Source organism: Lupinus angustifolius, unplaced genomic scaffold (genome assembly GCF_001865875.1).
Source record: "Lupinus angustifolius cultivar Tanjil unplaced genomic scaffold, LupAngTanjil_v1.0 Scaffold_289, whole genome shotgun sequence".
Lineage (NCBI taxonomy): Eukaryota > Viridiplantae > Streptophyta > Magnoliopsida > Fabales > Fabaceae > Lupinus > Lupinus angustifolius.
The window spans coordinates 512,234-516,289 of NW_017727607.1; the positions used below are offsets into that span (position 1 = coordinate 512,234).

Sequence of the window (4,056 nt, forward strand, 5' to 3'; positions counted from 1 at the left end):
TCTTGACATACTCATGAACAACATACTTAAATCTCATCAACATCCATTGGTTGAATGTTAAGAGATCAAGGATTGAAGATGGAAGAAACAAATGAGAGAATGAGAGGAAAATGAAGAGAGATTCACCTTCTCTTTGAAAATGCACAAGTGAGTGAGTGAAGTGTGAAGTGTGAGAGTTTAAGGGGAGAGGGAAATCAGATTTCCCTCTCAGCAATCATGGCAAATCTCCTAGAGTGGCTAATGATGAGATTGAGTGATGTGAGGTTTGCTTTATGGAAAGGCAAATCTCGCATCCCAATGCGAAACGACCACTTCGCGGACACGTACGATAAACATGCTCGAGTATTATCGGCTAATACTCGATCGGATATTATAAATCGCCCGATCTTAATATCCGATTAGAATCTCGGATTTCGGCATTCCGAGTGAAAAATATTTAGAAAGTAGGTATGGGTGTATTCAGGGTCTATATTGACTCGAAATGAAATTACAAAGCCAACGGCGCGATCGGAATTCGATTCTGAGTCACGGGACTCAAAAACCACTTTTTGAGCCGTACCGGGTGGATTTCGGCCTCGACAGTGGTTCAGAACCGGCTGTCTCCGAAAATTACCAAAATTTACCACAAAATAGGAAATAAAATTTCAAGACTAAAACTCAACTAGAGTTTCGTCTAATTCTTTACCGAAGTTTCCCATAAATTCATTTTCGAATATATAATTAATAAAAATAATAATAAAATCTTCATAATTCAAAAGCGTAAAATTCGCGGTGTTACATAATTTACTCTTATTGTTATCATACACCAAATTCAAACAAACAAACAACATCCTCTAACTAGCCACCAAGGCATAGAAACTCTCAATACTCTCTAAGATCCCAACAAGGCATAGAAACTTTGAAATTCATGAAGCATAAAAGACCCTCATTGATTACACTCTTTTAATTTGCAGTTGTGATTACAGTTATTGTGATTATAGTTATTGTGATTACGATTATTGTGGTGTAATTTTTTTTGTGATTACAAAATTGTTTTCAATTCGATGAAATCTATTGTGACTCAAATGTGGTATGATGAGGTCAAATTATTGTGATTTTGTGTCACACCCCATCATTATTTTAATTGTTGTTATGGTCATTACCACAATGGCACTATTGTGTTGCATCACTTCAATATTGTGGTCACCTCATGTGATGTGGTTTGCACTTTAAAACAATAACACTACATGTTACATTCTCTTTACTTATGGAGAGCACATTGGCACAACATCCTTTGTTCTCTCTTTCCACTTTCTCCAAAAACTCTGAAAAGGTCCAAGGTATAACCCAATTAATGAATTTGAAATCGTTTTTGAAAGCATATCATAGACTATGATTTGGTGATTGGGTTTTTGTCTTCTCATTCTTTTGGATCTCCTTTGTGCTCTTTGTGATTTTTCGGTTACCTTGGGAAAATTTGTTGTGTTGTATATGGAGATGAGTGAAACATTTAGGAGAAATGGTGATGATCTTGAACAATAATCTTTGGAGCAGATCATTTGCAAGCTTGTTGTACAAGAAATGTTGAAGGTTTTTATTAGGACCAATGTTTTTAAATTATAGTTGAGCTCGCGATGGCAGTCATCTGCAATGTGTATTGCGGCTGTTGTGATATGAATTGTTTAGTGATTAAATAAATATTTATGAATTCAATGTGACATGATGCATACACGTCAATATGATTAGGTGTTACACCATAATTGCAATGTGATGTGATTGCAATATTACAACCACACTATATGATGGGGTCCACAAACCTTATGAGATGTTATGATTGCTAGTGTTTGGAGAGACATTGCAAAGGTTTGCATTTCTGTTGTTGCAGATGCAAGTCTACTGATTCATTATGATTTTGGCCAAGCTAGATAGGTTATAATAGTCATTGGGAGTGTTCTGGTATTTTATTTTTTGAAACCAATAGTATCCTCTCACTATGGTTAAAGAGCTAATCCCTTTCGGGATGTGCAACTGCCACTCCTAACAAGTGTCACTCCCATAAATTGAACATTTAATATTTTAGTCAAATCTAGGGATATAGGTATTGAAGGAGATCAATGAGACCACAAAGGACACTTTTATACATCATTCATAGCTAGATCATTATTCTTCAAATAGTCGGATCAAAGTTGAAATTTCTTTTGGAACCTACTTACTCTCACATTGAGGAAAAGGTGAATGTTTAGGGGTTGTTTGTTAAAATGAGCTCTGCTAGGGCTTTGGTCGAAGACTCAACTCACGAAGCTGATTCTCTCTCATGTAGGACGAAGAAGGTGAAAACAAGAAATGACATTAGTGAGGTTGAAATGGTTATGGAAATTGTGGGAGATGGTGGGAAGGTTTGTCCAACAGAGAAGGTCTCCTATAGAGAAAAACTCTTAAACCTGTCTACAGGGTTGGAAGGGTTTTATGCAGAGAAAGATGAAGATGACCTTGTGGAAAATAGATTGTACCAAGAGGATGAGGAAGAGGAGTCGTTCAACCCCTGCCTGGAAATCCCGATGATTAAAGCAGAGTTTGAGGCTTAGTGTAAGTCTTGGAAACAAGCCTTAGTGATGAAACTCCTAGGGCTGAAACTGTCCAGGAAGGTGATGGAAGATCGATTGAGGAAATTATGGGAAGTTAGAGGTGCCTTGCAGATTTTCAATATGCCTCAAAACTATTTCTTAGTGCACTTCGCCAATGAGGAGGACTATAACCATGCATTGTATGAAGGGCCGTGGATGGTGGTGAATCATTACTTGATTGTTTATAGATGTCGCCCCTTCTTTCTCTCGAATGAGAAGGAGGTGCACAAGATTGTTGCTTGGATCCGAATTTCTGGCCTTCCTATAGAACTATACAACCAGAAGTTCTTAACGCGACTTGGTTCGAGCCTGGGGAAGATGTTGAAGATTGATCACCTCACATCTCTCCATTCAAGAGAGAAACTTACCCGTATCTGTGTTGAGATCAATTTGGATAGAAAGTTAGTTCCCTAGATTAACATTATAGGAGCTACCCTTAACCTTGAATAAGAGGGCCTTCATCAAATTTGCTTCAATTTCGAGAAGTATGGGCATCATTTGGAGGTTTTCCCTAACGTCCTCCAAAATCAGCGGAAGTAGAGGTGGAGAGGTCGATCTCTGAAGGTGTTAGTTTGATGGGTCTTGAGGGGCCATTGTCGATGGGAATTCCTGAGGTCGTTGGGGAAGGTGGTCCCAACAACACCAAGAGAGTGGGAATTACTAAGACAATAAATGAAATGGGTGATCTCCCAAAACAAAAGGAATATGTTCTTTTTGGGCCATGGATGTTAGTTAAGCATCATAAAGCTAAACACAAAAAACAAAGGGGACAATAATGACAAAGGTGAAATTCCGAAAGGAATCTGTAATCATTATGGGAGACCTGTGTTGGTAGAGGGAGATAGTAGTTATAAGGCACTTCGAATTCAGCAACATAATCATGATGGACAAGTCTCTAAAAGGGTGAGTATTATGGGAACCCTTTCCAAAAAAACTCATAATAATAATTTATTCCATAATGGCTCTGGATCGTTAGAGTTGAATGATTCTAAAATTTGTGGGTCTGGGCCCAATGACCCAATGGAGAATGAAGCTGATTTTAGATTGTAGAAACCAGTAATTGATGGGCACAAGAATCCCAACTTGGTTTCGGGTCACACCATGGATTTAGCCCATGGATCTTCAAATGAGGGGGAAGTCCACATAGTTACAGAAACTCTCATTGACTTCAGGTCAGTATAATGAAAATCAACCCTTGTTTAGTCAAGGTAGATATACGGTTTTGCATAAGGAAGGGTTGAGGGCCCAAAACCCCACACAAAATAATATCGCTTAATGAATATTATTTGTTCGAATTGTAGGGGTGCTAATGCAAAAGGTTTTAGCACTTTAATCAAAGATATTAAAAGGTTGTACTCTGTATCATTGTTGATTCTTTTGGAAAATCAGATTAGTGGAGAGATGGCGAACAGGGTAATTAGCAGCCTTGGTTTTGATGGTGTGGCTAAACTTG

At 38.0% G+C, this 4,056-nt stretch overlaps 1 protein-coding gene across 1 annotated transcript; it reads left to right on the forward strand.

The window, feature by feature from the left end:
* The first annotated feature begins 2,591 nt into the window (after positions 1-2,591).
* LOC109340938 lies at positions 2,592-3,017 on the forward strand. Its single transcript, XM_019578709.1, has one exon. The coding sequence runs from the start codon at positions 2,592-2,594 to the stop codon at positions 3,015-3,017; it is 426 nt and encodes a 141-aa protein (XP_019434254.1).
* Positions 3,018-4,056: the final 1,039 nt, after the last annotated feature.